General features: G+C 34.1%; 3 protein-coding genes across 4 annotated transcripts; 1 reads left to right on the forward strand and 2 right to left on the reverse strand.

Annotated features, from left to right (window-relative positions):
* The first annotated feature begins 946 nt into the window (after positions 1 to 946).
* Positions 947 to 2,717, forward strand: LOC126667376 (probable galacturonosyltransferase-like 4). The gene has a single exon (XM_050360332.2). The coding sequence runs from the start codon at positions 1,090 to 1,092 to the stop codon at positions 2,143 to 2,145; it is 1,056 nt and encodes a 351-aa protein (XP_050216289.1). The 5' UTR covers positions 947 to 1,089; the 3' UTR covers positions 2,146 to 2,717.
* Positions 2,718 to 2,899: 182 nt separating this feature from the next.
* Positions 2,900 to 7,845, reverse strand: LOC126667374 (AP-5 complex subunit mu). The gene is made up of 8 exons (XM_050360329.2): positions 7,659 to 7,845; positions 7,350 to 7,502; positions 6,748 to 7,059; positions 5,809 to 6,101; positions 4,815 to 5,701; positions 4,154 to 4,210; positions 3,737 to 3,784; positions 2,900 to 3,165 (listed from the first exon to the last, which is right to left on the reverse strand). The coding sequence occupies exons 1-8, from the start codon at positions 7,724 to 7,726 to the stop codon at positions 3,100 to 3,102; spliced, it is 1,884 nt and encodes a 627-aa protein (XP_050216286.1). The 5' UTR covers positions 7,727 to 7,845; the 3' UTR covers positions 2,900 to 3,099.
* Positions 7,846 to 8,598: 753 nt separating this feature from the next.
* Positions 8,599 to 12,663, reverse strand: LOC126667375 (F-box/LRR-repeat protein 4). 2 transcript variants are annotated; one of them, XM_050360330.2, is made up of 8 exons: positions 12,232 to 12,663; positions 11,781 to 12,002; positions 11,094 to 11,500; positions 10,549 to 10,734; positions 10,184 to 10,379; positions 9,789 to 9,865; positions 9,421 to 9,571; positions 8,599 to 9,096 (listed from the first exon to the last, which is right to left on the reverse strand). In XM_050360330.2, the coding sequence occupies exons 1-8, from the start codon at positions 12,496 to 12,498 to the stop codon at positions 8,800 to 8,802; spliced, it is 1,803 nt and encodes a 600-aa protein (XP_050216287.1). In that variant the 5' UTR covers positions 12,499 to 12,663; the 3' UTR covers positions 8,599 to 8,799. The 2 variants fall into 2 exon arrangements, with proteins under 2 accessions (XP_050216287.1, XP_050216288.1); XM_050360331.2 differs by having other exon boundaries at positions 10,184 to 10,376; positions 12,232 to 12,662.
* Between the last annotated feature and the right edge of the window lie 1,935 nt (positions 12,664 to 14,598).

Here is a 14,598-nt window from a genome sequence, read left to right on the forward strand (position 1 = left end):
TTTATTTAATTTTAATGAGTTCTCAAATTATTTGTTTTTTGTTATAGAATTATAATTTCTGAAAAGAATTTATTTTAAATTCTGTTTTAGTTTAACTTATAGCTGTTAATAATAGTTTCTATTGTTTTTAAAATTGATTAAATTTGAATAAAAAATTATAGAAAAATAATAAAATACTATAGTGATTCCGCGCTAATGCGCGAGTATACGGCTAGCTATGTAATAATCATCTCTTTAATATTCATTTGTCTTACAATCTTACACAAACGTCAAGATGATTTTGATATAAAAGAGAATTCAATAGTTATAAATTTAGCATAATTCAATTTTTTTAGGAAAAGCATAACTCTATTAAAACTGAAAGCATACCAAATGAATAATCTAATTCTCTGAGTTTCTTTTGAGGTAGAAATGCCAGGAAATTAACAAATATCAGGCTTGTACACAATAATTCATGATCTAAAAAAATACACAAAAATTAGTTAGCATTGCGAATAAATTAAATCTCATAAAAGAATAAGTTAATTAAGACTTTGTTATTTTATCCTTAAATGTAAAAAAAAAAAATTGCTGCCTATTTTAAGCACTTGATATTAAAAAATAGAGCAGAGTTGTTGAGCTTACACATCAAGATTGAAGGCAAATCTAATAGAAGATTATCTAAATCCAGGAAATCCCAAGCTAACATTTTAATGGTCACTCAAAATCCATCTAATTAAAGATTTGTTAGGAGAAATTAAAAAAGAAAAAAGAAAACCTGAATTAGACTACTTCTTAATTTGTTCATTTCTTGTTATTTGGTATAGATCAGTTTTCCATGAAACCTTTCTATGCCGTTTTTTGAATCTTTTTTTGGCACTTTTATTTCAACATCAAAGTTTGTTAAAATATTCCAAGGGACATTAATTAATTTAGCTAACATCCTCACAAAATTAAATCAAACTTAATTACCAACTTTCAAAACTCTAAATCAAGACTTAATTTTTTTTCTTTCTTTATAGTTTTGTTAGGTATAATTCTTAATTTTTCTTTCTTGTATAATGAATCTTTAGCATAATCTAAAAACCCTAGCTAGTTTAGACATGCAGGATGGCCTTGATTTGGAGCTCCCCATCTCATCTTCTCCTTCTAGGCCTCCTGTCCCTCCTCCAACTCCACCACCCTTTCACCACCACCGCCATCCGCCTTGGCACGGTCATCCGTAAACCCCTACCAGAACTTCCCATTTTCCGGGAAGCACCCTCTTTTCGCAATGGAGAAGGATGTGGCTCTCTCGAGACTGACGTTATCCATATATCTATGACACTTGATGTAAATTATCTTCGCGGTACAATGGCAGCTGTACTTTCAATGCTGCAACATACAACTTGCCCGGAAAATTTATCATTTCATTTTCTTTCTGTTCATTATGAACCGGAGCTTTATTCTAGCATAAACGCTACTTTCCCTTTCTTGAACTTCAAGATATATCGCTTTGACTCGAACCGGGTTCGAGGCAAGATTTCTAGATCAATACGACAAGCTCTTGATCAGCCTTTAAACTATGCAAGAATCTATCTTGCTGATATCATACCTACTGATGTCGGACGAGTTATATATTTGGATTCCGATATAATCATTGTTGATGATGTGGCAAAGCTATGGAGAGTGAATATGGAAGAGAAAGTGGTGGCTGCACCTGAATATTGCCATGCAAATTTTACAGCGTATTTTACGGAATCATTTTGGTCGGATAAAGAAATGGTGAAAACATTTCAAGGAAGGGTTCCTTGTTATTTTAACACAGGAGTGATGGTGGTTGATGTAGAAAAATGGAGAAAAGGAAAGTATACAAAAAGAGTAGAGGACTGGATGGTGGTGCAGAAGCAGAAGAGGATATATCAGTTAGGATCATTGCCCCCGTTTTTGCTTGTTTTGGCCGGAAATATAAAGGCGGTGAATCATCGGTGGAATCAACATGGATTAGGAGGTGATAACTATGAAGGGAAATGTCGAAGATTGCACCCTGGTCCAATTAGTTTGCTTCACTGGAGTGGGAAAGGAAAACCATGGTTGAGGTTAGATTCTAGGAAGCCATGTATTGTTGATCATTTATGGGCTCCTTATGATCTCTACCGTTCATCAAGACACTCAATAGAAGAATAATTAATATCAAACAAGAGCTTTAAATCGGAAATGAAATTTCACGAAAAGATTCAGATGTGCTTATAAAGGAAAGGCAAAACTGCAGACACCAAAACGTACGAGAAATTCTTAGGTGAAGTTTGTTTGTTACGTATTATGCTAAAAAAATTACATATGCATTGATATAATATTCACGAAGAGGGTTTTTGTTCGAAACAAGGGGATAAAATGTCTAGAGGGGCTTGATCTTCCGTTATGCCGGCGGTATCTTTCGGTCAGCAAAGTTTACAGGCACGGTGGAACCACCAGCTGATTAATTTATTGATTTTTTGGGTTCTCTAATTAAACCATTTTGTTTGTTTACATATTAGATGATGAAAATGAAGAAGAAAAGATGGCAATCTTATAATTATTAGCTCTCAGTTAGGCATAATTGGAAGGGCTCTTCAAGCAATTGGAAATAAATTCCACAAGATTTTTGTTGACAGTTACTGATATTGTAAAATCTTTCAACATGTATTATATATGTATGTGTATATGAAACTTTCTTCTTGGAACAGCACTACATTTCTTAAAAACATATTTCAAGATAATTTTATCAATTATTGGAAATCGTCAGACTTCAGTTATTAACTTTGGCTTATACACTGCTATAACGTTATTGATACACCATAAACCAATTGCTCAAGGAATTCCAAGAATTTATCTGAGCAACAGTTTTAAATTTCAATCATTTAATTTCCCAAAAGAATTCTCGGATGTTAAATTTTCAGGGTCACTAAACTTTTGTGTTATTTTATTTTGACGAGAGAACTATAATTTGTTTTAATTTAGGCACTAAACTTCAAAATTACAAGCAACGAGAAGTTTTTAAACAATTTCAGGCCAAATTAGTATATGTGCCAACCGGCTTTACCACGGCATGGAGCAAAAAGAAAAGCATGTATTCTGTCATTACCATTAAATCATATGTGCTCAAGCCCTTGCTGCAGATGGGCACTTCCCCAATGTATTCCACAATATATAATCTCCGGAGGTAACCTGCAATTGCAATCAATTAGTTTGAATATTATACAAGAATTGATACATAAGCATTCTGATTCGAGCAATTACTTTGCCAATACAATCTGAAGAAGACAACAGCAACCATTTTAAAACAGCATATACATAATTCATATGGACACACGATTCGAGGATTAAAACGGAAAAGAAACATAAGAATTTGAGATCAATTGCCAGGAAAATTGAATGAATGATGTCTACAAGGAATCGATGTTGTAATAGGGATTTGGAACTGAATATTGGGCTGAACGTTTCATAAATCAAATGCAAAAGAGATTTAGTACTGAATATTGATAAAATGCAAACAGGGAAAAAGCTGAAGACATGACGAGGTGGCAAGCAAAAGTTGTAGATATGCAACTGGTGGGTTCCATGGAAGAAAAATTATTTCTAGCAATCTTATGACAAGAACACGGAGTGTCACATTACATTTGCAGATGAAAACAGACCAGTTATCAATGATGTTGTGGATTGTCAGTTGCTTGCTTATGCAGTTATATATGTCTGCATATTACCAGGTTTAAAATGATTAGATTTTAGAGATGCTCACCTGAGTTGACAACTCCACAGGAGCTTTGACAGCCGGGTATATGCTCACCTACGATCATAATGATATATAAGGGAGCATATAAACATAAGGCAGAATGTAAATTTCTTGATTCACAAGTTAAATCACATTAAACACATGTAACAAGGTAACTAGTGCATCATATGTGTCTATTTTTATGAATAAAAAACAAATAATGTTTCAGTTGAAGATACAGAAGTTCTTGGTTCAGAATGTCCATACAGTACAAACTATTTAAAATTCCCACAAATTTGCACAAAAAGAAAAATATTCTAGATATTAGTCAGAGCAACACGATGTCTGAGAAATAGTCACTCTTCTTACATTAGAAAAAGTATTAAGATTATGCAAGATTGGCTGCCCTGATAAATTAGAAGAATAGAGGAGTAACTAACTCACAGATTTAGGATTTATATACATTCCAGATAATGAAGCCCCAGTAATCTTGAATGAAACCTGCAATAACAGTTAGATATGTGAAACTAATTCTAAACCCAAACCAAATAAATACTCATTTCCTAAGTTCGGTATTTTCCATTATTTGATAACCGCCCAAAATAAGTGTCAAATAACCAATTCACCCAAAATTTCAAGTTGTTAGGTGAGGTTCCAACAATAGATGTATTATCTCAATACACCCATATGCAAATGGTCATTGTACTTGAAAAGTGAATAAATAAGCACACAAGCTCACCTCAGCTTGCACTCAAATCTATTAATTAACCAAATAAGGATTGCCAAAGATCGAAACTCTTGACCTTACGATCATAGAGGCTCGGTTAGGTGAGGCTCCAACAATAATTTTATTATCTTAATGATAAACAATAATGATGCAAAGTTCAATGGGTTGCATAAGAAAAATAATCAGCATTACTCTGAGCAAATCAGACTGAAGTTGATCGAATCACTAGTAGTCATTTCAGGCAGACAATGTTCATCTAAACAGCATGATCCTTGATTTAGATATTGTTGAAAATAGTATGAACCGTACATGAATTCAGGTGTTCAGTGTGGATGTTTGAGACCATGCATAGATGAATAAACAGAGACAAGTACGTACTTTAGCATAATTGTATGCCTGCCAGCAAAATGGCTCCTCTAGATCAACAGGAGGAAGATCTTTGCACATTTTTTCTATTAGGAGTTCCTCTGCATTTACCATATTGCTTGTGCTCTCTGTCTCTCCATCACTTTCTCCGTCACTCATGTTTCCAGATCCGGACTTCCATCTTTGACTTTGCCACGGTGCAAATCGAATTGTTCCCGGGAAAGTTGCTTCAATGCTTTTACCAACAACGCTTCTACCACTTGGGATAATCTTCCATTCAACTGAGTGCTCTGTGGTTGATACAGTTCCAATAGAAGGTGTCCCATCAAAAGAAACAATCCTTCTCCTGGGGAAAGGCATAGTCACATTACAGAACTCCATTGTTAGAGGAGTCCTGTACCCTTCCATTATGCGCAACTTGAATAAAAAAGCGCCTTCATCTTCAGAGACCATTGACAGCTGGTAAAATCCCATTACAGGAGGGCCAAAAGCACAATTTGCCAGATAACGGACCAAAACAAAATTGCCTAATGGTGGTGAAAACATCATAGCCTGTTTATCAACAACTTGTTCAGAGACTTGAGCACAAGGATGGAAAGATAAAACATCAACATGAGCCTTGTGCAACCCTGCCAAAGGGAGCGATACATCAGGTAATCCTTCCAATTCTGCCCGGCAATTGATTTGGCCTGCCACCGATATAGTATCTGAAATATCATCCCTATCATACATAGCAGCATGAATAGTCTCATGGACTGTGAACAGTATTCTTTGTTTTCCTTTGTAAAGATACGGCTTCCATGCTGGTTGTTTTTGGTCTGAAGGAGGTAGGTCTGATGAAGAAAAGCCATTAGCCCTTATAGCAAAAATATTGGAGAAGTTGAGATCCAAAGGTGTACCTGTAAGGAAAACATTTGTTACAACTAAGAGACTAGTAGGATTAGGAATAGGCATCCTAGTCAACAAAATAAGCGTCAAAAAACATTTGAAAATCATAAATACCAACCAAATGGCATGGCACTACTGATGAAATTTCGAAGTGCATCTTTATCCAAAGGCCTTGAACCAACCTTTGGAGTGTCTAAGGTAAATGCTCCAGTTGCAGCAGTGCTGGATGGGATAACAGATGCAACAGTTGCAGCCACAGGTTTTGCCCTAGAGGAGATACCCGATATTCCTATGCTTCCAGTTAAAGAATCCAACAATCCTCCCACAGATGGTGACACACTTACAACCACCTCTGGATCTACCACATCACCAGTAATTATGTCACCAATAGCAATTGCAACCATGAAAGACCTGTAGTCAAAATTATAAGTTAATGGACTTCAAAAGGACCTAGAGTACCAACAAATGACATAAATAGGATTAAATGATTTCTAACTCAAAAGGAAATAAATACAATTCCTATTGTCAAGTTCATACAAACTCCCAGTCAAGGATATTCTGAATTTTACAAGCTCAAGAAATTTATTTAGAAAAGATAGCAAGGCAAAGAGGGGCAAGAAAGAAGGAACCAAGGCTCCTGCCACCAGGGAAAAGCCAGTCATACTCTGGCGGATACTGATAGCAGAGAATCACTGACGACGCCAACTAACTACTCACAAACAGTTGGCAATTTCCATCTCAAAATATTTCTATTCCCAACACCCCAACCTCCCACTATCTCCAAAAATACCACAAGAATATATGAACCCACAAAAGCTGCCCAATCTGTATTTAGTAAATTTTCCACATTATGATAAACTGCATAAACGAACATTGAAGAACTTAACAGTTAACAGCATTAAAGAAGCAACATTCATAGATCATTCAAAAATGAGTTAAAATTGAGGCTATACAGAAAATATCAAATCAGTTCAAGATAGTGAGAAAATGAAGAAATAAAATTTCAAGACGCTTTTGTTTTACAATTTTATAGAACTGATATTACGACTTACCTTACCCTGTGATGGATGGGAGATCTAGCAGGAGGGAAGAAATGCTTTCATCCACTCCAACAGCATTTCCACAATCAGATCTTCTGCATATTCTTGAATACGCCTTTAAATGCCTTGGCTCAACGAGGGGCAAAACAAGAATGCAGTAAGAGCCTCTTACATGCAAAATTAAAGGCCATAGAAGGTAACTCTCTCCTTCTTCCTCTGTGCCCATACAAAGGCTTATAATGTGTCGAGTAATGGGGTCATCAACCCAAGAATCTGACCCCTCAGTTGACTGACTCACACGTATGCCATAACCTCGTGTTGAACCCTCTCTAAAAAGAAAAAGAAAACCATAACTATACCAACTGAGTAACCTAACAAAAAATGTTTGCTCATTAACAGCTAAAATACAATAATATAAGAAAATATGCAGCACAATAAGCAATGGAACTGATTAATATTCAGCAAGCTGAACAATGGTTGAAAATATTCACACCGAAAGGTCTAGAGCAGCATCGGCATTATAAATTTAAAAGTAAAGTAGCTTGAGTATTGTTAAATAACCGAAAATTACATCTAACATAATTGCATATATATTAAATAGAAGTATTTAAATGTAAACCTTCTCTTTCTATCCAAAAATGCATTAGCAAGCTCAGAATCATTAGGAAGAACAGGTAACACGCTGTTCTTAACACGATCTTCTTCCTCCTTTAAGCTGTCATTTTCGCGCTTACAAGCCGCGCGCCATTGCTTCTCCACTACCGGAAACCTCCTGATAGTATCATATGAATTAAAAACAATCAATCAAACAATCTAGTTTAATTTAAATTTTAAGCTCCAATTCAAAAATCAGTAAACGAATTAAAAACTCCTAAATCAGATAACGAGATGATTCGAATATAGAGATTGATTTGATTTTTGAGTTTACCTGGAAAAAACGACGGCGTCGAGATTGTTGAGGATCCATAGAGCTCTAATGCAGCAACCGCTAGGCATGTGATGTGAGTGTGTGATTGATTTTCTTCTTCTTCTTACTTGCTCTGTAATATTTTGTTTTTGTTTGGAAAATTTATAAGGAGAGAGGGGTCAGAAATTTCTCTCACACAGACGTTAAGCTACACTACCTGCCCGTCAATGTTTGTAGATTTACATTTACTGTTATCAAAACGCTGCGTTTTCATTTTTTTCTACAGTCTGCCTGCTGCTGCTCTTTGTGATCGAACCATGTCACGGTTTGATTTAATTTTTTATTTAAAAATTCAAATCTAAATTTAATAATCCAGTTAATTAAATAATTATGTTTTTCGTTTAATATGTTATATATTTGGATCAATATTAGTATTAAATTAACCAACTAATGCAATAATTCAATTTTACGATATAATTTTTATATTAGTTTAGTAAGTCAATATTTTTTAAATTAATAAAAAAAACTACAAAACTAACTAAAAAAATTCCTTAATTTTTTAAAAATTCATATTTAACTAAAATTTTACAAAAATACATGGCGCATGTACATATTATCTTTCAAATACATTGCTTATAAATCTCCATCACAAGATGTGATATATTTCCAACATATATCAAATACAAAGCGTAAAAAATAAAAACCTTCAGATATGAAATAAAAATATAAAGCGTATAAAAATAAAATAAAAAACTTAAAAATAATTTTAGAAAATAGTAATCGATTTTGGACCATTCTTATTATTTTTCATATTAATAAATCAATCAATTCAGTCAAATAAAACGAATTTAATTCAATTTTAACTAAATTGACCAGTTTCTAACCGAACCGAACATTTGCTCACTTTTTAGTTTTTACCTTCTACCATTGCATTTAACTTATTATGTACAAAAACACAGCGTTTATGAAACATTCCCTTTCTTTTAACACATTGGTATTGCCCCTTTATTACAATCTAAAACTAAAAAAGAACCAAGAAAAATGCGTCTATAAAGCAAAGCAATTCAAAATATACCCAAAAAACCCTAAAGAACATGTTACAAGGCCATCGAATAAATTCTTGGCTATACATATGGAATCTGAACTCCAAGCAATATGGAATCTAGAGATCGACACACAGGTAAGAAATGGCAGAGCCTGCTCTTCTTTTTGTCCTTTCACTAACCTTCCACTTCTCTACAAGAACCTTCTTTATGTTGGGACAACTAGACACGACTGTAGCGATTCCTGCTGAAGTTATTCCTGGACAGTAAACCACATGGCAGGACTCGAGTATGCTGCAATTTTTAACGAGACGCCCTAAACCAACATCGGTTATTTGTCGGCAGTGTGACAGTACTACCTCTTTAAGCAATGGACAACCTTCTCCTAATTCAGCCATTGCCATATCTCCCAAGTTCTGTCCACGAGTGATCATCAATGATTCGTTAAATACATATAAAAACCTGATATATTGTTCAAGCTAATCATGAAACCAAATATAATAATGAAACCACGTAGAACCATAGTTTTTAATAGGGAATTCCAAGCCATGGTCGATTTTGAGTACTTGCAAAAACATTAGCTTGCATTCATAGGTACTAAGTTTGAAAACGTAACTTGTCATAGGAAAAGGGATTAGAACAACTACCACGGGCCATTACTAAAAGAAGGATTTATTCAGATAAGGACAAGGACAAGATGTAGAAAATAAGGTAAATAGGATGGGTAGAGAGATACACACCTGAAGCACGCTTACATCTAGGAAGCTGAGTTGAGGACACCCTCTTGCAATGGCTATAATTCCCGCATCACCGATTAGGTGACAACCACTAACATTCAGATGTTGCAAGGAGCAACCTTGACCTATGGCAATAAGGGCCTCATCCCCCACCCTGCTAAATAAAGAAAATGAGTGTAGATACAAAATGTCGGTAAAATCATGAAATAAATTAGGTTAATGTTTTGGCCTGCAAAGTTGCCAAACAAAGCAGAAAAGTACAGAAGAAAAGATCCATAGAAAAATTATGCCAGCATTTCACGATGAAAACATATGAATACATCAATACAAGTATCGAAATTTGGCTACACAAAAGAAGTCAAGTGCTTTACCTATCACAAAATCGAAGGCTAAGATCCACAAGAGACTTGCAATGCTCACCAATTGCTACGATTCCTTTGTCCCCAATCTATCAGTAAAATCATTATATGAATTAAGAGAAAAACATACGCTAGGCGCTTAATTACTGAAAAAGAATAAGGACCACCAAAATGCAGAACATTATTATGTTGATTAGATAAAAGTTGCAAAGACAATAAATCAAACAACATTATAAGCATAAGTAGGCATGCAGTACCCGTAGAATAAAAATTGAAACTAAATGATAAATTACCACCTCGGTCAGTTATCTACTCTTCATGAATGAGAGTGGCAAACATGGTACACAAAATTATTGTCATATTCTGTCATGTTGTGTGTGTCTGTGAGTGAGAGGGGAATAGAAAACCTCGTAACACCGACGGATATGAAGTTTCTTCAAGTTCCTACAGCCTTCAGCTATACTGCAAATGGCTTCGTCACCAATACTAGAGCAATCTACCAGATGAAGAGCCTGTAAGAACTTGCATCCCTTTCCAATTTCGGCAAGAGCATGATTACCAATCTTTTGGCAGTATAACAAAGCCAACTCAGTCATGCGTCTGCTAAAGATCAAAGCTTTAATATTGACAGCATGATTAATTATCCACCCGCATACGGTAATCAGTATTTACGAACTATATATCCCTTATTTTTAACACTAACAAGTAAAGAACAAGCATAAGAAGAAGAAAACTTTAGGAAAACAAGAAAAGAATATAAAAGAAAACATACTGGCAAGATCTTCCTATGGCCCCCAACCCAAGTGTTCCAATACTGTGGCAGCCATTAACTTCAAGATGTGTCAGTTCCCTGCAACCAGTGGCGATTGCTTCTAAAGCCTTGTCACTCAGAAAATAGCAATCGCTTAGAGTAAGATTTTTCAATTTTTTGCACCCTTCTCCAATGGAACGCAAGCCCCTGCAAATAGAAATTTGGGATTCTCATTATAAATGATTGCAGTTATCCAAAAAGACAGCCACAACCAAAGAACCAACAAAATCGATTCATTAGAAAGTATAGGAAACAAATCAATCAGAAAATATTTCAGAGAAATGCCAGTTTAAAATTTTGTATTCTTTCATTAGCCCAACAGAAGTAAGATATTAATAAGAGAACTATAGAACTTCACCCACAGTCTCTATGAACAATTAGAAGGAAAAACAAAGATAGCATTTCAGTATAGAAGTTAAAATCTACCCAGAATAACTTAAAAAAAGGATTAAGAGCAAACTAGAATATGTCAATAACAACTTCAAAAAGGGATTAGATCAACTGACTTGTCAGTGAATCGCTGGAAGCTGCACAAAGCCAACAACTCTAATGACGAACAACAAGTTCCCACAGCGATCAAGGCCTCGTCTGTAACATTAGTACACTGTAGCTTCAACACTTTCAAAGAAGGGCATCCTTGAGCTACAGAAAGCACGCCGCCAGTATGGATAGATTCTGAATCTAGCAACAAAGTTTCCAGAGATTTGCAATATGATCCAACAGCTGCCAATGATATGTCCGTAATCTTTATACATGCAGCAACACCAAGAGACTTCAGTGATTTTCCGCACCCTTGGGCTAATTTAACCAAGCCTGTATCAGTCAAGCTTTCACAAAAACGCAAGTTCAAATCTTCAAGGTGCTTACAGCACTTGCCAACATCTGCCAAACCAACATCTCCAATATAGCAACCCTACGTGAGTGCGTGGGAAGGAAAAAAGAGTATAAATAAACAAAAAGTAAGAATCCAAGCCAAAATAAAAATATGTTTAAAATGAAACAAAAATAAATATAGAAAATACACAAGAACAAAATGAAGCTGAGAACATATCAATAAACATAATACCTGGAAATGGAGTTAAAATTAAAGATGGGATTAGAAAATGCAATTTTTGATACACTTGCAAACACTTATGTGATTTAATCCCTAAGTGCCTTCTCCTATACTAAACTCAAAAATCCATAAATCTTACTTGTAAGTCCAAAGATGTCAAGAAACTGCATCTGTGAGCAAAAGACGTTAAACCCGCATTAGAAACAGCAGAGCACCAGATTAAGCTCAGATTTTCAAGCTTAGGGAATCCATCCCCAATAGCACTCAATCCAGCATCAGACAACGATTCAATCTGAACGTCATGTCTCTCGGAATGTAGCTTACGAATCCTCGCAGAATGTTCATTGACCCTTATTCTTCCCTATAAAAAAAGTCACATTACACCATGAGTAAAAACACTTAATTAACTAATTCAAGTCCGCTGCTTTTTTTTTCCTAATAAAAATTCCTTAATTACATCAAACAACATTGCAACTACCCAAAACCAATCAGTAACCACAAATAATTCAAACTTTACCCACTTTCAAAAAGCACACCAAATTGACAAAATTGCATCAAATTAACCAATCAAAAGGAAATTGAGGCCTTACAAAAGGGGAAGGGTTAGAAATGGAAAGCCGCTCATCAACGTGAATGGTTTTGACATTGTGGAAACGGAGAGCGAGTAGCTTAATAAATAAGTCGGGGTTACGTGACGCGCCTATGCGGAGAGTGGTCCTGGTGAGCCGCTCAAGAGATAGCCACCGTCTGCATACGAGAGAGCAGGCATCGCGGCTGGCCTTCGAGTCTAGGTGTTTGAAGATCTCAATTACTAGCTCGTCCGGGAGACACGTGTTGATCCAATCTTGGCCTCGCATGATTGATTGATGTATAAATAAATAAATTGAGATGGATTGCGTAGATTGGTTGAATTGCAATTTGAAATTGTGGAGATGATAATGGAATTTTGATGATGGAGGAATGAAGAGATTTCGAGGGAATTCATTTCAGGAAATCGGTGATGTCGGGAAGTGAAAAGAGGAAAACGCAGAGATGCTGTGTTTACTAAAATACCCCTTGTTTTGGATATATATTTCTTAAATCTTCTATTTTTATTTTTATTTTCAAAATAAAATATTATTTATTTAAATTTATCACTTTATGTATAAATAAAACAAATAGAAATTTCCCAAAATACATATTTTGGCATTTTATTTACAACTTTACATTGCAAATTTTGACTTTTTTTTTGACTTTTTTCATTTACGAAAAATACCTTTTTTTTAATTTCATAAATACTTTTTTCGGTTTTCAATTTAGATTTTCGGTTTTTTCGGTTTGGTCGACCGAACCGACCGGCAATTTTTTTATATAGTGTAAGATTAGTGTATATATAATGTTATTTTTTATTTTTTATAGATCCTGGAATTTTTTATTTTATTTTTTATAGTGTAGCAGTAGTGTTTTTATGGTGTATATATAGTGTAAAATTAGTGTATATATAGTGTATAAGTAGTGTATTTATGGAATTTTGTAGTGTCTTTGTGATTTAATCATGAAACACTGCAAATACACCATAAACACTGTAAATGCACCATAAATATACTAAAAAGGGTAGAAATACACTATTAATGCACCAAAAATACACTAAAACGTGAAGATATTATAAAATTATTACAAATGCACCATAAATCAATATTTTATTTACAAAATTAGTATCAATAAACAAATTTATGAATTAAAGAAGACAAAATAAATAATTATATGAATAATAGAACAATTTTATAAACAAAAAATTATAGATCTACAATAATTTATTTACAAAATATTTAAATCATTACAAAAAATCTAAAAAATTACACAAATCTAAAAACGAGTCGAGAAATCCATAGCGCGAACGGAAAAGACGAACAGACTAGCGCGAACGGAAAAACGACCGAAAACGACGAGAAATCCACCGGAAGTAGACGAACGGAAGCGCGACTGGAAAGACGAACGGAAAAATAATCGGAGGGGATAAATTGAAAATTAAATGAAAAAGAAGAAGAAGAAGAAAATAAGAGAGAAGAAGAGAGAGAAGAAAGAAGAAGAGAGAGAAAATAAAAGGTGGGTATGAAAAAGTTTAACTTAAAATGAGATAAGACTTTTTTATATAGTAGGTTTTTTTTGTAAATAAGTTAACTTATTAGGTAACATAGGATAAGAAGAAAAGATGGGTCAAAATGGTGTAAATATTTTATCCAAATCAGGTATTTGGAAAATAATCCCATAAAACAATTAAAAAATGCACCAAAAACTGAAAATTCAGGACAAGCTATTTAAAAGAGAGTTAGTAAGATGATATGTGTTTGTATAAAATATGAAACTAGAATTTATCTTCGAGAGAATATTCATCGAGCTCGAGACCAATTTTAAAAAAATTAATGTCAAAAAAATAATGAATATTACATATTTTTTATTTTAATTACGCGGTTTAATTTTTTTCATTTTCATTTACGAACTACCATATTTTCTCAAATTCATGCACGGCGTTGAGATGACACTCATTAATTGGTGTAAAATGACCTCTACCTCGGCAAATTACACCAATGGAGCAGTGACACCTCAGCACCATGCATGCATTTGAGGAAAAATGGTAGTTCGTGCATACAAATGAGAAACTTTAAATGCGTGATTAAAATGAGAGAACGTATAAAGTTGATGAATTTTTATGAAATTAACTTATTTTAAAATAAAAATAAGTTAAAAATGTTCTCTCATAATTTTTTCTTTTTGAGAAATGGATAATGATTTTATTACAACATAAAATCAAAAAATACTTCTTCTTTGTTAGAGCTGTAAATAACTCTATTAGAAACAAAATCAGACCCTTGTTGTACATCCCATCTAGCTTACGAATAAGATAAATCATTTTCCGGTCCTATGAATATAATCGAAACTATAATTCTCTAGTTGTCTTCCTAAAAGTTTAATATCAT

This window comes from Mercurialis annua, linkage group LG2, assembly GCF_937616625.2.
Source record: "Mercurialis annua linkage group LG2, ddMerAnnu1.2, whole genome shotgun sequence".
Classification (NCBI taxonomy): domain Eukaryota; kingdom Viridiplantae; phylum Streptophyta; class Magnoliopsida; order Malpighiales; family Euphorbiaceae; genus Mercurialis; species Mercurialis annua.

Bases quoted from the DNA above. Each gene is read 5' to 3' on its own strand.
- LOC126667374 (XM_050360329.2), bottom strand. From the start codon at position 7,726: ATGCCTAGCGGTTGCTGCATTAGAGCTCTATGGATCCTCAACAATCTC. The intron at 5,702-5,808 runs GTTGGTATTTAT...TTTTCCTTACAG, and splicing joins CAGTAGTGCCATGCCATTTG to GTACACCTTTGGATCTCAAC. The intron at 4,211-4,814 runs GTACGTACTTGT...CTGTTATTGCAG, and splicing joins AGGCATACAATTATGCTAAA to GTTTCATTCAAGATTACTGG.
- LOC126667375 (XM_050360330.2), bottom strand. From the start codon at position 12,498: ATGCGAGGCCAAGATTGGATCAACACGTGTCTCCCGGACGAGCTAGTA. The intron at 12,003-12,231 runs GTAAGGCCTCAA...CTTTTTTTATAG, and splicing joins TTTCTAACCCTTCCCCTTTT to GGAAGAATAAGGGTCAATGA. The intron at 9,097-9,420 runs GTGTGTATCTCT...ACTCGTGGACAG, and splicing joins TAGATGTAAGCGTGCTTCAG to AACTTGGGAGATATGGCAAT.
- LOC126667376 (XM_050360332.2), top strand. From the start codon at position 1,090: ATGGCCTTGATTTGGAGCTCCCCATCTCATCTTCTCCTTCTAGGCCTC.